Here is a 16,501-nt window from a genome sequence, read left to right as displayed (position 1 = left end):
GACATTGATGAATTAACAAATGAGTTACTTTCCATTTGGGTACAGTCACAGTTGTCAACAATATTTGGAAGCACCAGGTGTGAAATCTCCTGAGATGCTGTTTGTATTAGGGGACAGGTCTTACCACCTGATACATTCAAGTGCTGTCTGACATGCCATTAAAGCAGTGGCTCAGAATGCAACCACGTTCTCAAATAGGCAGTGACTGGATGGTATCATTTCATTTATGTGTTCATTGTATTGTCAAATGAAATAAATACACAACCCACAGGGTCTTGCTTAGGTCAGCTGCCTAATTGGTCCCTGAGATAAAGCCTTGTAATCACATAGTCTTGCCTAATTAGTCAGGAAAAAAAGAAAAAGTGTCAAGTAAATAGTCACAGGATACAGGAATTATAAATAATATATATTAATAGATATTCATTTTCATTACATAAAAGTTGCTACTATAAATACTTCTTTGATTGATGAGTCTAAAAATACATTCCCCATATAAATAATGTTAAATATTAATAAATAGATTTAGATTTAAAAATTCAAATAGCGCAGGCAGGATGACAATTATTAAGATGCTCTCTGGCCTCGAAATAGCATCTGACTCCTTTTTCTCTTCCTTAGGTTAGATTTTGGTGACAGATCAGTCATCACTGTGAAGAGTTCCTTTATCGCTTTGCGCTGGACCTGCAGGTCATTTACCTATTGGGAAAGAAAACATCAAAATTAATTTCAGGCATACAAGCCATCAAGATATTCTCAACAAATGTCATGGTCAGTGAAAATGAAAGTATTCCTTTTTTTTAAAAAAAAAAAAAAAAAAAAAAGGTGATCCTGACTAGTACTATATTACCTTAATATACAATATTCACTTCTTCAGCAGTTAAGGCTAAAATTATAATTAAATTGTTAGTTGGGCTGTAATACAGTGGGCACATTACACGTCCTTAAATTCATTGCTACAGAATTCTCAAAGTTATATAGTAGAAAGAGCTCTGAAATGCAGTAAAACAAAAAAAGTGGGTTTAAATTCCGTACATGCAATAACTCTGCATTAACCTCTCTGAACCTCTGTTTTCTCATCTCAACAAGGAGAACGTTGTTTAGATGGCCTGTAGTCTCTCTACCAATTCTATCACCTTGTACTTTATTTAGTCTGTGCTTTGTGTATCAAATTAGTTACCACCAGCCAACAGTTCTCACCTTTAGTATGCAGCAGATTAACCTGGAGACCTAATAAAGAACTCAGAGACTCAGGTGCATGAGGTGGAAGGCTTGGGCCATCATGCGGTCACCAAGTTCCCCAGGTGATTCTGATACCCACCAAAGTTTCTGAACCACTGATATAGGTTAAAACACCAAGTCCAAGATAGATGAAAACTATAATTTTTTAATGTCCCCCAAATTAGGTCAGTCCCATTATTTCCATAATAATATTAAAAATAAACACTAATTATATTTACATGACAACGATCAATTTACTGATACATAAAATTTAAAATTGGTAACTGCAAAAACTTTTCCTATTCTTTGCCTTCTGTGCTAGCAAATTAAACTACCTGCATTTTCTCTGTCTAACCAAGAGGATCATGGGCTGGCTGGTTAGCTCAGCAGTTACAGCATGGCCCTGATAACACAAAGGTCCAGGGTTCCATCCCTGCCCTGGCCAAAAAAAAAAAAGATAACCGATACGGCCATTTAGGTAACTTCATGCTTAAAAAATGAGGACCATTTACTTTCATCTGGGCTATGCCACTACATTTCTTGCTAATGCTGGAAACATGGTGGCCAGCTTACCACATTTCTGAGGATGATTAAGGGGATTGTAGGCTTCAGGACTAATTATTAAAGGGCATAATATGCCTAAAATATGTTAGCAATTGAGCAAAAGAGGACAGTGGCTAAGAGCTCACTCCAGATCACCCATCATGAAGAAGGAAGGCTGGAGCTTCTGGAAAGATGAAACAAATTTTTTCCCTTTTCAAGGCTCAGTTACAGCAGAGCAGAAAAAGTTTTTTACAGCTGTGTGTTTGCAAGTGACAAATTTTACTTTCCACCATTCAAAGCACCACCAAGAAACTAAAAGACCTATCCAGGACTGAACAGCAAGCCAGGGGCAGCACTGGGTTAGGAGCAGGTGTTTTCTCAGTCCCTAGCTTATGGCCAAAGGAGACCTGCTGCCATATCTCCTTTCAGCTCCTGGGGGCTAACATGAGAGAGGTGAGAGGCAGCCCCAGGTAAGTGAAAACTGGGCACAAATCCAAAGAGTACGAGACTTAAAAGACCCCTGTCCCTCACATTCAAGCCCATATATATCAGAGCTAAACCAAAAGGAATCTGGAGGCCTTTGTCTCCTGGGTAAAATTTTGGAAAACATGATTTGTCTTTATGCTTCAAAGTTATCTTTCAGCTTCTAGAAGCCATAACTTTAAAGACTCAAGACGATTTCGTGAGATAAAGTTTAGGAGCCTAAGAATTTTTCCAGCTGAGCTACTTAAATGTCTGAAAGTTATTCAAACAATACTTTCATAACATGCAAATTCAAATTCTATCTTCTTTTTTTTGGTCTGAAAACAAAGAGCAAACATTCTCACTTCTAATGGGGCTGCACAATCTGAGAGGTTGACCAGAGATTGGCAGTGGGAGGACTCCAGTGCCTCCTCAAAGGCTAAGTAGCTTTCTCCTAATTCATTCTCAGTTTCTATTCATGGCATTGTAGAGTTTTAGAACAAAGGAGGCCATAGAATTATGTAGTAAACCCAACAGATTCCTTTTAAGACAAGGAAACTGAGCCCCAGCCAGGCATGTGATTCATCTGAGCTCACAGTTCCTTAGTGGCCAAGGTGGGAGGAGAACACAAGTCTTCTCACCCCCTCCCACTGCTCTTTCCACTAAGACACACAGCCAAAGCAAGAGAATTTCCATCACACAGACAAGGGGCAATGAGAGAATTTCTTCTCAATACTCCCAGCCCCCTGCCATCCACTTCTTCACCTACTTCCTCCTCTGGATTTGTCCTTTCACCTGTTTTTATGCAATAGTTGTAATAACAGTGTTTTCCCAAATTGCATATTTAAATAATCCCCATACTAACTTTGCAAAGTCACCCAAAGCACAAACAGAATTAATAAGGAACAGCTTTTGGCCACGGGTTCATTTTGTAACTCTAGCAACTGTTAAATAGCTCATTTCTACTTTCTGTAGGAATGATCTTTGCAAGATCCTCTGCAATGAAACCAAAGAAAGGATTAACATAACCTCACCTGAATTTGAGTCAGCTTTTTGAAGTCCTCCCGTTTGCTGGAGCTGCCATTGAAGAACTTAGCAAACATGTCTTCCTTGATGGTATTCACACTCTGTTGGATGACCTGATTGCCTTTAAAGTTTTCAAAGAGTTTGAAGTAGAAGGAGACGATTTGGCTCTGAATTATTTTTTTGTCACTCTCCTTAGGAGAAAAGAATGCAAAGAAAGGATGATGTGACTTTATTCATCAGGGAAAAAAAGCAACAGGAAAATTGGCTAAATGGGAATGTTCAGCTTACCTCTTTCCAATTCTTCAGAATATCTAAGAAAAGAGGACCACCATCTGCTACATCTGGATTACTTGCATTCTGAAAAAAGAAGAAAAAAATTGATTTACAATTAGTCCATAAATTGTCCTAAAAATACACTTTGTTTCATTGAACTCAGATGCTGACAATATTCACTGATTTCCTTTTCAACCCTTCTTTTTAGTTCTAACAATAAATATTCCCAAAGCTTTCACATTAGATGTAGCCAAAGAGGGTTATGCTCTCTCAGCTTTCTTATTTTCTACAATAACCTTTAAATTGCAATGTCACAAATGAACTCTGTAAGGCTGATGATACTTCAGGTGTCCCAAATAACTATAGTAAGCTAAGAAAATGTTTTCAAGGTTAGTAAAAAAAAAGAAAGAAAGAAAAAAGAAATCAGCAAAGCCATCCCACTATAAAATACTGCCCCCCTATGGTACAGTTTTCTGTAACAACTACCTGTGCCCTCCTATAGGGTATTATTATGCCAGCTTTAAAAGACAGTTCCAAATAATTGTGTGTATGTGTATGTGTGTGTGAGAGAGAGAGAGATTTGATTTGATATTGCAAGAATAAAATCAATTGTGAATACTTGAACATTATAGTAGCTATAATCATAATAGCTAAATTTTGGATAAATAATAATATACTTAAAACACAAAAACTATTTTCATTAACCGTAGATAAAATTTTAAAAGAAACTCATAAAACAAATTTTTTAAAAGCCCTGTCCAGAATCACAACTTCTACAAAATCTCAGCAAGTGACTAAGTTTGAGAGTAATTCACATATAAAACAGGCAGAACGGTGGAATTTTGAGATCACTTTTTAGAGAAATCCGCCTGTAAGTGATTTTTTAAGCTGAAACTTTGAGGACTTCACCTTCTTTTGCTTTAATTGATCAATTATTTCCTACTACCCTTTTAAATGCTAATCCTGACCTCTTACTGTCACTTTCATAATAGTCCAGGAAATCAGAGTCTGATAAACAATAATTTTTTCAGCATGCATACTACTTGACTTATCACAACTGAATGTATTCCCACCCCAAAATTATCATCTTCATTATGCTTTATATCCATATTATGCCCATCTTTTGGAAGATTCAAGAACCCCCTTTCAGTCTCTATAGCAAATTGAGCAGAAGGCTAAAGCAATGTCTAGATGATTTAGTAAAGAAACTCATGCAGCCAACAATTAGCAAAGTAACACCATTCTTCTCAAAATGACTGTGAACTGGAGATGACAGCCTATCAGAGATACAACTGCAAGTCACCATTAAGTCATTTCCAACCACAAGCAAGTAGTACTAAGAGTTCATACTTACAAAATAGTCCTTTAGGTTGTCTATTTCTTTTAAAAATGTGGCCTGGCAGTAACAGCTAGAAGAACTCAAAAGGATGCAGAGCTGAAAAGCCAAGATATAACTCGTATAATTCATTTTTTTGGAGAGAGGCTGAAGAAGTTGAAATTGGCAGCTCCTGTATTGAGTTGATCAGGTCCAAAGGACTTAGCTGATCTTTCTCTTCTAGTAGCTGATCTGCAGATGATCAGAACAATGTACTGCATCTCCTTCTGCTGCTGGTATTTATACCTAATTGAAGTCTCATCAGGATTACGTATTTTCACAAGTTTTTTAAGATGAGATGGTGACAGATAGGCAGGGATGCTAGTTTGTATTAATAACTATGGTTTTGTGGCATTTTGGTGTTGCAGTTAGAGTTTCCTTTCAACTCCTTGGGACCTTTGACGATGAGACGACCCATTATGCCAACCTGTGCCATCCTTGTGGGATCCTTTGACAGAAATTTTATTTCACAACATTCAGGGACTGGAAATTTTTTCACACCCCTTCCCTTTGCCCTTGTACAATGTTGACTCCTCATCCACAAAGCATATTGATCATTTGTTTGTGGTTGGGAACAACTGAAAAAGGAAATTCTAGGGCCTCTCAAACCTTTACAAAGGGGGAGCCTTTTAAAAGTTTTCTTGCAAATGACCAGAAAGTAAAGAAAGAATGTGGTTAAAAGACCCATGTGGTAAGAAAGTCTTCAGAGTTGGTTAGTAAAATATCCACCACAAGTTTCAAATTACTCCAGACCAACACTGCCCAATAGAAATATAATGCAAGCCACACAGGTAAAGTAAAAGTAATTTTTAAAAACTATTGTATTTAAACAATATATCCAAAATATCATTTCAATACGTGTCAATATACAACATTATTAAGATATTTTCCATTCTTTTTGTCTTACTAAATTCTTGAAATACAGTGTGCATTTTATACCCACAGCACATCTCAATTTGGACTGGTCATATTTCACATGCTCAGTAGCCACATGTGTTCAATACAGATGCTACTGGATGATCAATTATTTCAAATAATCATTAATGATAGAGAGTCTTTTTCAACTTTTTATTTATTTTCCTTTCAAATACAAAAAATAGGATTCTTTCTCTTCCTTTGGTAATTTATTTTTGAAGTATAATACTTTGGGATGGCACAGAAGGCCCTCCATACCTTGAGTCCAACTATCCTTGTTTTTCTACCTATGCTATATACCCTAAAGTACCGTGATTATGTGTGCAGACTTGAATCCTGGCTCCACTACTATCTAGTTATGTGATTGTGAGTACACTTCTTAACTCTTCTGTGACTCAATTTCCTTACCTTAAAATGGGCTTAATAATAGTATCTCCTTCCAGGATTCAGTTAAAAATAAAATTACGTGATCCATATAAAGTGCTAAGAATTTTGCATATGGTGGTCACCCAATAGAAGTTATCTATTGTTAATCTTGGCACATCAGATGAATAGTTACTCCTAGAAAAACACACCCTGAACCTTTGCTCATGCTGTTTCTCTGGTCTTGATTTCCCTTTTCTCCCATCTGTGCCCCTCAGAGGGGTACTCATATATCCAAGCCCAGCCTAAAAATCATCTCCATGAGTTCTCCCAAAACATCCTACTTAAAATTAATCTCGTATTCTCTATAAAGGTCTTGGTTCATACTTTTCTTAGAGTCTTGGTTCCTCATTCACGTATTAGAGTTAGTTACTCATGTGCCTTCTCCCAGGTTAGACTGAGTTCCTTAAAATCATTCATTGTTTCATTGCTTCTATGACACCCTTCTCTTGCCTAAAACAGGTTAGCATGGACATTTGCTTGTAGACAGCACTGACTACATGTAGATTTGAATGCTTGCGTAAGGATCTATTTTGAGTTATTTGCCCTCAAGTTCTAATCCTAATGCTAACAGGCCTACTCTGTAGGAAACTCATTTTTAATTAAATAAGATTTATGATTAATGTTAGAAACACGATGCTATGTCTCTTTAGCCAACACCTGCTGACTGTGAAAATTCCATGTATTATTTTACGTGAAAAAAGGCAGAAAGCTCTTTAAGGGTCTATCTTTTTAAAGAATAAACAAGATCAAAACATATCTGTGGAACTGAATCCTCGTGTTTAGCAAGTAAGGAGAATGGAAATTATATTGCAGCATGCAAAGTTCTATTGTTACTCTCCTCAGGGAAAAATATGGTCCAGAGAGTGTGCTCACAAGGTGATACAGTGATGTGGGTCAAAGCCTTGTCAAATCCTTGAGACACACTGCAGGCACTCAATACTTTCCAAGAAATCAATGACCAAGGAAGGAATATTCCCAGCTTTCTGGAAAGAAGTAAAAATAACTTCTGCCTGTTCTTTGATTTATCCCCTGGAATATAGTATTGGCAGTGAGGAGATAGGAATAGTGAGATCCATACTAGAGAATTAGATGCTGCCTGGGCATTTGTAGGTTCAGAATGCCTATTCACAATTACAGATATATATTAAAAATATGTTTGCAATATGGCCAAATGTTTAGGATTAGTAACTACGTAGCTAAAATTCAAGCTCTGATAACTCCTGATGTCATGACCAAGCACAAGATTATGGAATTACAGAGATTATCTATGGCTTATCTCATCACTTTTTAGATTATAAATCAAGACCCAGAAAAACAAAGTGATATGCTTAATTTAATTCAACTTGTCAATCCAGAGCTGACCCCAGAACCAGGATCTTTCCCTTAATTAACCCATTCCCCAACAGATCAATACCCATTAAGATTATAGTGTGTGCCTCTATGTCAAATATGTGCATTCAAATAATTACACACTTTTAGGCTTTGGTTTTGGGAAATTTTTTTTTTTCTCTAGAATTGTAAGATAGTAGTCACACTTTAATTCCTTAAAAAATAGTAAGACTTCAAATAAAGGTTTTGAAATTCTTGGCTAGACATCCCAACAAACCCAACTTCATGGGCGTACTACCTGTGCAGTCTGTCAGGACCCTGAACTTAGACAGAACAGCTGACATTTGGTTTAATGCTCTATAGTCACCTTCTTGAAATTCCTAATAATTTTTTAACATGGTGCCCACATTTTCATTTTGCTCTGGTTCCTGCAAATTGTATAACTGGTCCTGCCCCCCAGACTGGAAGCAAATAATCTGTTGTTAGATTTTCATCTTTCAACATATAATTCTTTGGTTCAGAATGTTGTCACCACAATATTATATCCCACAGTAGTATATTCTTTTATGATCTTTTCCTGTCTTGTCAACTTTTCAAACAAATAAATTTCTCTCTCTCTCTCTGCCTGTAAAACACCTTATGTTGCACATGCAAACTAGAGGTTTCACACCTTGTTGGTTCGGCCAATACTGAGACTACAGAATAATTCACCACCAAGATAGCCTTTAAAAGTTTTGCAAAGCCACCAGGAGCCAAGGTGTGACCATATTACTAAAACAGAGGGGCTGAAAACTTTCTTTTTTCTTTTCAGCTAGACTTTCTTTCTGAAAACTGGCTAAGATTATGCATTGGGCGTCAGCAAGATTTTAATCGTATCTCACGCTATTTTCAGTCTTAACTGAGTAGGTAGTAAGTAAGACAAAACTTACACCTTGGTTGCCCTTTTCCTCTGTGATCAGCAGTCACATCCCTAGTGCTCACAACCAAATCATCTCATCCTGACTTTGGTGTAGATTTCTTCCACTTACTATGAGTCAATATTGGATCCATGCCCCCACGCTCTTTTGACTTCCGGAACTCCTGACATCATGAGAGCTGAACCTACAGAAGAGGCGTGACCTACAGAATGGAAGTCCACACGGAGTCAGTTTTTCCCCGTAATTTGACTCATAAAATCCTCTATGTTAGAGGAGAGTTTTCTAAATCCCCCTTTTTTCTTTCGTGCCATCTGGGCAACTTTGAGGGGTGGTTTTGAGAATATGGAAGATGTTTTACTTAGTACAATTATCAGTTTTATAATATTCTCAATTTTATGTCAGATGGGATTGTGCATTGGTAATATAGAAATTCATAGTCCTGCTTTGAAGGTCATATTTTTATTCTACAGAGAATTTTAAATCACCTACTAAGTGCCAAGTGCTATGATTGACATAGGATTAACAAAGACGGATGAAAAGTTTGGTCATAAAAATATTTGTTTATAACTTAATTTCCATCAATTAATATGTCCTTACTGAGCACCTACTACATGCCTATTGCTTTAGGGGTTACAAAGAAGTTGACAGTGAGACAATCTGGTAGGAGCATATGTCACCACATTGGAAGTTAGGGTTGACTCCCCTGCTCTGGTTAGTGGATAGGTACTCATGCTCTCCTTCTCTTCTCCATGTATATATTTCCAGGGGATTCATGTAGTTAAGAGGACTGATTATTGGTCAGAAGAAAAACACATGTTTGTCATATGTCTTAAATTCCCTCCTCCTATACCCATGGCAGACATTGTTAATCAGCAATGTTCTTCCCTATAAAATCCAAATACAGCCTCCAAATCCTTCTTAACTCTGAAATCTAGATGGATACTGCTTCATTAATATTTTATTACCTATTTGCCCTCTGGTTCCTGCAAATTGTGTAACTGGTCCTGCTTTGGGTTTGGTTTTGGGAAATTTTTTTTTCTGTAGAATTGTAAGATAGTAGTCACAGTTTATTTAATTCCTTACAAAATAGTAAGACTACAAATAAAGGTTTTGAAATTCTTGCAAAGGTTTACCTGTTGCTATGCCTGTTAGTTAGGTCCTCTATGTGAATTCTTTCAATTTACAAAGAAGTAAAAGACATTAGCTCTTCCTCCAAGGAAATTAAATTAGAGAAAAAAAACATGGAATCCATGAAGTAATATAAGGGAAAGAGCTTTGGCCTGAAAGAGAGAAGTTTCAGATTCTGGTCCTGGATCTGCTACTAAAATGATGTGGGATTTTAAGCAATGTTTTTACCCATGTCTTTCATCTCAACTACTTCACCTTTAAAGTTTCCTCCCATTTCTAACTTTCTATGTGACTATGTCTGTGATTTATGAAGAATATAAGACATTATTAAGGACTAAGATTACATGAGGTAGAGACTCCAACCAACTCAGGAATTCAAAGAAAAATAATTGTCTTGATGCAAAAGTTGGGGGATTTCACTAATGGCTTGAGTTTTGAATTTAAGTTGAATCTGAGCTTTAAATTTGGGTTGAGCTTTTAAAAATGTACAGAATTCATAAGAACAGATAAGCAATAACACTTCAGAGCTTGTACTTAACCCCCCAATGATTTGGATGTCTCCTGAAATGGAACTAAGTTTTGAAAGCATGCATTTTTCCAAAGGAGAATTTCTCCTATATATTCCATCCTAAGAGTTCCATAGAGCAGACTGGCAGACTCACATTTTCCCCTAGGCTACTTGGCAGAGAACCTCTGAATCTATGATGATCCAATGAATAAGGTTTTTCTTCACCAGGGTTTTGCTACATCATTATTACTGTGTCCCCTTCCCTGAACCAATTCATGCAATACATGAACCAAATTCCCATTCATTTGTTTTTCAATGGAAATAGTTTCAAATAGTTATAAAATTATGTGGGATCTTTTAAATTAAAAAGCCAGACAATACAGAAGAGCACAAGGAAAAAAATCACATAAGATTTTACCATCCCTAGGTAAATACTATTAGCATTTTATTTCAGATTTTTTTCTATGTACCTAACACAGCATCTGGCACGAAATTGTTTCCCAATGAACTTTTTAGGGGTTAACCAAATATGAGGTGAAATGACCTAATAGTTAAGCCTAAAGGCTCTGAAGTCAGGCTGCTCGGGTTCAATCGTGACTTCGTTTCTCACTGTTGACTTTGAGTGAGTTATTTAACTTTTCTGTGCTTTAGTTTCCTCATCTATAAAAAGATGATATAAAGAGTGGCTGTGTCAAAGGATTTCATGAGTATAAATTAGGTCAATATGTGTAATAGTGCAATGCCTGGCATATAGTAAGAGCTCAATAAATGTGTGGTCAACATTACTAGTGCCTCCCAATATCCAAATAATCTCCTTTTTGGCACATGAAATAAAACACATCACAGCCTCTTGCAGTTATGGCTTTTTCTGCCCAGTTGGCACACACTACTTACTCTGAGCCTAAGTAGTGTGTGCCATTTCTGGGCCAAGGCCAACTAATGCCCTTGGGAAGCCTTCCAGCTCTCTCTTCTCTTGCTGCAGTAATGGTGAAGATCACATATTTTGAGGACATGAAACATGGCAGATAGAATACATATATTGCCTCCACTTTATTTCAGAACACCTAAAATAAAAATAAAGACATAAAAGGACTATAAGTCCTCAAAGAAAAAAATGAATGACAACAGCAAATGAGAAATGTTAATAAAGTTATAGAAAATGGAAAGAACATGAGCAAGTGGTAACTGACTTCAACTTTAGATTTCTCCACTACGGCAAGTACCTGAGTAGAGAAATTCAACAAGATGAAAGTGAGTTCAAAATGCAGATAGGCAAAAGATGCAGAAATTGGGCTAATCAACTACCTTTGAAGGAGGAAGTTCAGGGTGGGGTTGAAGACAGGAAAGTTGATTGTAAATACTTATAAGATGTAGGTAGATCCCTTCTAGGGCCCTCAACCAGTCCACAGCCCCTACCATACCTTCTTTGAAGACTGGAAGTTTATCTTCCCACAAGATTTTGGATATCTAGCACAGCTGAGAAGGAAGTGCATACCTTGATAAGATTAGGATTTAATTGAAAATCATTATGCTGAGCAGTGAGAATACTAGGCTTCCAGAATGCTTACTGTTAGGTTTATATCCCTCAGGCAGATGACTAGAAGATTCCTCTCTAGGAAAACTGACATGCCCAAAACAAAAGGTATACTAATGTGGAGTTCCCCCAGTGAAACACACCACCTTCAAGTATCATCCATCTTACTAGAAGGCTTGAAAGTCAAGAAGCCCAATCTGTACCTGTAATTTACCCAATCCAACAAATAGGATTTTGTTGTACAATGTAAAATAATATCAATGACCAAAAAACACTTCAAAAACATCTTAGGATAAAATATAAATTTCAAAAAAAAAAAAAAAAACATAAAAAATAAACTTGGAGGAAACTGAGCTAATGCAGAGAGAAAAAAAAAAAGAAAATCCATAAAATGAGAACATTTAGAGAAGAGGAAGCTCTTGGATCTTAAAAGTATAATAGCAGAAGTTTAAAAAGCAGTAGGATGGTTGAAAGACAAAGTTGAGGAAATCTCCAAGGAAAAACAAAATGGCCAAGAGCTGGAAAAATATAAAGAAAATTAGGAAAATGAAAGAATCTATTCAGGAAGTCCAACACGTAAGTAACAGGAGTTTCAGAAAAAGAAAATAAGTAATTGAAGGAAGTAAAGTATCAAGACAAATTTTTTTTAATTTCCCACAGCTAAAGAATGTGTTGCCAAAATGAAAAGCCCAACAAATGCCTTTTAATATCTGTTAAAAAAAAAAAAAAAAGCAGACCCTGGGGTGCATCATTAAATTTCAGAGAATTTTGGATACAGAGGAGATCCTCAAAGTTCAAGAGAGAAAAAGCAGTTTGCACACAGAGGACTCTGAGGAAACAGAATGTCATCAAACTTCTCAATAGCTATTCTGGAAGCTAGAGGTTGATATAGCAATGCCTTCAAATATCTGAATAAATCCAAGTAAAATACCATCTGGACTGAAATTTCATACTCAGCCAAACTCAATCAACTATTAGGATAAGGAAGTTTTCGTTCATGCAAGATTTCATAATTTTATTTCCATGTACCTTTTCTCATGAGTATCTTGAGAAAGTTTGGAAAGTGTTTAACCAAAATGAAAAATTAAACCGAGGAAGAAGATCTGGGATCCAGGAAACATAAGATCTAACAAAGGAAAGAATCTAGGAGATTTTTCTGCAGGTTGTGAGGAAGTCCCAGGAAGACAGTCGTGCAGGAGGCCTTCATAGCAACTAGCACTGGCAAGACCTGAAGTACTGAGACGTCCAGGAGGAGTGTTGCCAAAAAAAAAGTAATTAATACTAATATTTCAAAGAAATTTCATCCCTGTCAGAGAGTGGGGGTGGGGGATGGTAAATTAGTAATGGGCATGTGGAAAACTAAGAAAATCAACCAAACAATATTGTGCGCAAAAAAAGTAAGAATGTGCAACAAATATTTTGAACAGTATTTACCAAGTCATGATAATGTAAATGTTACCCCCCAAAATGTAATATAGCTAAAACGGGAAGAAGGAAAGTAGGGGAGGCTAAATGTATGTATACAGGGTAAAATAAATAAATAATAATTTTCCATAGTGGGAAATGTATAGAAATTATCTGAAATGAGAAAAATTCAATTTCAGAAAATTTTAGTAATATAGAGCTAAGTAGAAATTGAGCTAAATACTGAAGCTATTGAATTGAAAGTGATTACCTCAGAGAAGTGTATTTCAGGACTGGAAATGCATGGATCAGAGAGTTCCTGATTTTTTGTTATAAGCTTTACGGTTTTTGCAAAGTTTGGGAATACACAAGGCCATCTTCATATCTGACACCAACTGCAAGTTTGGGAGTTCCCAAGACCACCCCCGGTTTCCATAGTTCACTAAAAGGACTTTCAGAACACAGAAAAGCCATTATACTCATGGTTATGGTTTATTACAGCAAAGAATTCAGATTAAAATTAGCAGAGGAAAGAGGCAGATAGGGCAGAGCCCAGGAACATTTCATGCTTAGAGCTTCTCAATTGTCCTCTACCAGCAAAGTAGTGGACAGGGCTAACTTTTCCCAGTAATGATGTGTGACAACATGTGTGGAGTATTGCCACCCAGGGGAGCTCACCCAAGCCTTGATGTCCAGAGTTTTGATAGAGCTTGATCACATAGAAATTGTTGACTGCCTGCATGGCTGACTTTAGTCTCTAGCCCTTCCAGAGATCAGTCTAATAGCTGTGGCCCAAGGTTCCTCACCATAAATCACATTGTTAGCACAAACTATGTGGCATAACCCAAGGCCCCAGGTAACAAACACACTCTTATCAGACAGAATATTCCAAGGGCTTAAAGGTTACTTTCCCAGTGTTGAAGGCAAAGGTCAGACATCTCTTTGGACAAGGTTAATTCTTTCCTGCACAGTATTATTTTATGTTTTCCTTTTATACTGTTTGATCTGCTATAACGTGAGGGTTTTTTTTTATAATTACCTCTTACTAATTGGCAAATAAGAAAATGATGTGATCAAATGCCGAATTCATTTTGGTTCATACTAGATTTTTCCCAGCTTGTTAATGTTATGATTGTTTAAGGCAACCAAGGTGAAATTTTTTCACAATTAGGAGAAAGCCTTAGTAATATTTGAAGACCTTCAAGAAAAAGTTTAAAAGGTACAGAAGTGGTGGAATTGCTAAATTTTTCACTGTCTGGGAAGCAACCAGTGCAAATGGAGAAACTGCAAAGACTCCCTCCTATATAAAAATGATGGATTAACGAAAATGGCTGCACCTCAGATGGGATTTTTAATTGGGATGAAAACGTTCTCTGTCAGAAGCAAATCCTTAGGTCTACCTCTCACAGGAGAAAGCAGCAGCCCAAGTTATAAGGCTGCAAAGGATTGATTGATTCACTGTGATGATAAACAGAAAATTCCCCTAGAGATTTAGCAATGCTTGCATTTTGGTCAGGATTTTTGTTGTTTTTGTTAATGCTCTGATTGTAAAGTTCAAGAAGCATTGAATGGACTGTCCCAATGCTAGTTGTCCTCATAGGCCCTGTTATTTTTAGTTTAAGATTTTTCTGAACCTATGTTTTATAATTTCCAAATTGGATGAGGCCATTATTAGTTAAAACAATATGTAAATTGAAGACTTCTAACCTTACCCTGGAGACTACAAAGCTCAAGAAAATCTGAATAAATCTGTATTTGGCTCCAGTAAAATAAAGCTTAGGAACAGGCACTTGTGCAGCCAAATATTTCTGCAATAAAAATAACGGTACCTCATAGTAAATAACAGCTACTCACAGTAAGTGCTTTTAGGGCATTATCTCATTTAATTATGACAAACATCTAAGGAAGATAAATTTATTTTCATTTTATAGAGAAAAATGAGGATCAGAAAAGATAAGCGACTTATCCAAAGTCACTGAGCTAATAAGTGGCAGAATTGCGTGTGGCTGAATCCACTGCTTGGGCTCTTAACCACTCTGCTCCAGGCTAGCTACTGCACTGTAATTTGTCCTGAAGTCTTGATGCATTCAATACTATGTCATTTAGCGTTCTTTGTTCACATGCATTAAAAATCACCTCTAACTAATGTTAGCTAAAAGATAGCACTTAATGAAGGCATATAGAGGAACTCATGGATGGGAGACAGAATTGAAGGCTATGTTTAAAACAGACAGTCTGTACCAGACAATCCCAGATGGTCTCAGCCCCAGAAACTACTCAACCCTTCTGAAGGGCACCATGCAGAAATGAATCCATAAATTCTTTTTTTAATATACATATGTTGCTTTTTATTGAAATGTATTGATTTTATACATATATATATATGTAGGGTTTAATATCAATAAAAGTATATACAATGTATAATGATCAAATCAGGGTAATTAGCTATTCGTCCTTCTAAAACTTAATCATTTCTCTGTGATGAGGGTATTCCATCTCCTCTCTTCTAGCATTTGATAATGTGCAGTAAATTATTGTTAATTATAGATGCCTAGCTCGACTGTACACCCACAGAACTTATTTTTCTTATCTAACTGTTCTGTGTCCATTAACCATCCTCTCACTATCCCCCTCTCCCTCCCCCTTTCCTGCCTCTCAGAATCACCGTTCTCTCTCCTTCTGAAAGTTCAACTTATTATTCTTTCTTTCATTTTTTTGCTTTCTTCTCCTTTTTTTTTTTTTAAGGTCTCACTTATGAGTGAGAACATGTGGAAAGTGAATCAGTAAATTCTAATGCTTTTGCTCCCATCCTTGAACCACTCTGCTCCAGAATCATACCCAAGGGAGTGAGTCTAATTGGCTGATCATCAGTCAACTGACTGCCCCTTTGCACCAATCTTGTAGTGCTGAGGGGGAAAAAAAATCTGATAGAAAGATCTTCCAGTTATCCCTTTGGATTTCCTGATGGGGGTACAAGCACCCCTTTTTTGTCACCCAGCCTGACTGCACGTATTGAAATGATGAGATTCTCCAAAAGAAAACTAGAGTGCCATTAGGAAAGAGGAAGATGTTTGGTTGCCAAAAAGGAGAAAAAATGACTTCAATGGGGACTTTCAGCAGAGCTAATGGAGTAGCAAAACCCTCAGCAGAATTTTTAAAATATCATTCTTTTTGATATTCCATTTCTAGGACAATTCTTGACCCTGTTAACACTCTAATTCGCAGCAACAGGGAGAGTCATCATTGCAGAGATTGATCAGATACTGCATCAGCTCATGTGCATTCCACCTGGGATGATGTTAGGGACAGGGACTGACGTGCTATTCGCCAAACCTGTTCCTTCTTCCCAGCACTCCTCAGATTCCCTTTCAGTTATGGGTGGGTGCATGACTGAGTTTTCACCAATGGAATGCAAGTGGAAGAAGAGTGTGCTGCCCTCCGCA

The 16,501-nt window shown here is 36.8% G+C and overlaps 1 protein-coding gene across 1 annotated transcript; it reads right to left on the bottom strand.

Moving 5' to 3' along the window:
• Window positions 1-564: 564 nt before the first annotated feature.
• Window positions 565-4,990, bottom strand: IFNG (interferon gamma). Its single transcript, XM_063076096.1, has 4 exons — window positions 4,877-4,990; window positions 3,538-3,606; window positions 3,258-3,440; window positions 565-696 (listed from the first exon to the last, which is right to left on the bottom strand). The coding sequence occupies exons 1-4, from the start codon at window positions 4,988-4,990 to the stop codon at window positions 565-567; spliced, it is 498 nt and encodes a 165-aa protein (XP_062932166.1).
• Between the last annotated feature and the right edge of the window lie 11,511 nt (window positions 4,991-16,501).

This window comes from Cynocephalus volans, chromosome 12 (genome assembly GCF_027409185.1).
Source record: "Cynocephalus volans isolate mCynVol1 chromosome 12, mCynVol1.pri, whole genome shotgun sequence".
Classification (NCBI taxonomy): Eukaryota; Metazoa; Chordata; class Mammalia; order Dermoptera; family Cynocephalidae; genus Cynocephalus; species Cynocephalus volans.
The sequence above is the reverse complement of the archived record's forward strand: the minus strand, read 5'-3'. Positions and strand labels throughout refer to the sequence as shown.

Bases quoted from the DNA above. Each gene is read 5' to 3' on its own strand.
- IFNG (XM_063076096.1), bottom strand. From the start codon at position 4,990: ATGAATTATACGAGTTATATCTTGGCTTTTCAGCTCTGCATCCTTTTG. The intron at 3,607-4,876 runs GTAAGTATGAAC...TTCTTTTTTCAG, and splicing joins ACAACCTAAAGGACTATTTT to AATGCAAGTAATCCAGATGT. The intron at 697-3,257 runs GTGAGGTTATGT...CTTTCCCAATAG, and splicing joins AAAAGCTGACTCAAATTCAG to GTAAATGACCTGCAGGTCCA.